Consider the following 1,632-nt stretch of genomic DNA (forward strand, 5'->3'; position numbering starts at 1 on the left):
TTGGAATTAGCGGACTGCATAGGCAGTCACAATCTGCAGAAGTTGACCACTGTGGTGAGCACTATCATCGAGTTGACCGAGCCTACCTCAGTCTCCCTTCACCACTTCACTTCGAACCCTGAACTACCTCTCTGTTTTGTTAGGGTCATCCTTATCATTATCTACACTGTTCGCTGGAAATATCGACGAGATCGCGCGCCATGTCTACTTACTTGTCATTTTCCTCGACAAAGGGAATCGTTGTCAGCCTCAGGAGAGCCTAATACTTGGAGGGGTGAGTTATGAACAACTGCGTGAGTGCATAGGTAAAGGAGGAATCGGAGGAAAGAAAGATGAGGGTGAAGAAGAGAAGAGGGCCAGGGTGATTGAAGCTTGTGTGGAGAACCGAAATGAAGAGGGCGAGGGCGGTTGAAGCGCATTTAAGCTTATGTAAAGAGCTGCTTCCATCAATCCCAAATGCGGATTTGCGCTCTAAAGAAGTCCGAAGCGTTGTGATCTGATTCACATGGAACATCACGTTCTGGAGGACATTGCAGGCATGTGTAAGATCATTTTACAAGTAATTTAACCTTTGAAATCACTTGCCTAGCAGAGGTGGCCATCCGCAGGCAATGCAACTGGAGCACCCGTGCAAGATGGCAGAACTTGATTGGCCTCCTACTATTGCATTGGTTTGCAGCGCTGACGAGTTCACAGAGAGGCACGGAAGAGAATGGAGAGGCAATTGATGCAAATAGTGCTTTTTTATGCAGTACTTTTCTGCACTTTTTGCACCCAACTTTTACAAGCCCCCATATTACTACAAAAATTATCTGGCCATTCAGTAGAACGTCAATTTATACCCACCAATACTCTTCATGCCTACAAGTTCAACTGCAGCCACACAGTTTTACATCTGGCCCCTCCCTTTAATAGAGCATCATTGATTATTGACCAGCCAATTAATAAAGTTGATTCCCTAATCAATTAGGCAGCAAATTAAATGTTTTTTTTGAAACTAATATCGATAGTTCAATCAAAGCGATAGCTTTCATGTGTCATCGAAATGTGCGTCAATGATTTCAAGGTCGCTCTCAGCTTCGCGCTAAACTCATCCACCTTGAGGTGAGTTTTGGCAGGTGGACGCGTTAAATGCAAAAAAACACATGTCACATTGGTGTGTGTGTGTGTATGCGCTCCTATTCCTTGCGTTTTTAATTTTTTATCCCAGATAATTGAGAAATTGTTATGTGCAACAAATGTTAGTGTGTATTTGCGTAGCATTTTTAATAACCACGATTGGGAGCAGTTGTTGAAGTGTGTATTTTATTACATGCGGGAGATACTGCCACCGATGGATGAAGCATAGTGGACGTTGATGTAGTGTGACAGCAATCTGCATCACAACCCGCGTGACTCTCTACAGTGAAATATAGGCCTTGCCTCCAGATAAGCGTTTTTATTCTCCTGAGTCATGACGATAGTTGATGCACTAGGCACTGATGCGTCAACTGAGCGCGTTCAATGAAATCGCTTGTGGATAGGAAGCTAACCGCTATTTCGCCGGAGGGAGAGTGGGTAACTCTAATGAAACAAAGCTTTATATGCAGCAGAATCGACGAGATACATTTCATGTGTTGAAATAAAACCCAG

At 43.8% G+C, this 1,632-nt stretch overlaps 2 protein-coding genes across 2 annotated transcripts in view; both read left to right on the forward strand. All coding sequences in view use genetic code 11, as the record gives it.

The window, feature by feature from the left end:
* The window catches only part of EGR_10048 (hypothetical protein), a gene marked incomplete at both ends in the record, with an annotated part of 6,860 nt that extends 6,448 nt beyond the window's left edge, over positions 1-412 (forward strand). Inside the window, one exon of the mRNA XM_024499297.1 lies at positions 144-412. Coding sequence (XP_024346277.1) covers positions 144-412 — 269 coding nt within the window. The remainder of the gene's footprint in view (positions 1-143) is intronic.
* A 93-nt stretch (positions 413-505) lies between these two features.
* EGR_10049 (hypothetical protein) overlaps positions 506-1,632 on the forward strand; it is a gene marked incomplete at both ends in the record, with an annotated part of 4,956 nt that continues 3,829 nt past the window's right edge. Inside the window, 3 exons of the mRNA XM_024499298.1 lie at positions 506-542; positions 971-1,047; positions 1,211-1,296. Of these exons, the coding sequence (XP_024346278.1) occupies positions 506-542; positions 971-1,047; positions 1,211-1,296 (200 nt within the window). The remainder of the gene's footprint in view (positions 543-970; positions 1,048-1,210; positions 1,297-1,632) is intronic.

This window comes from Echinococcus granulosus, assembly GCF_000524195.1.
Source record: "Echinococcus granulosus chromosome Unknown EG_S00186, whole genome shotgun sequence".
Classification (NCBI taxonomy): domain Eukaryota; kingdom Metazoa; phylum Platyhelminthes; class Cestoda; order Cyclophyllidea; family Taeniidae; genus Echinococcus; species Echinococcus granulosus.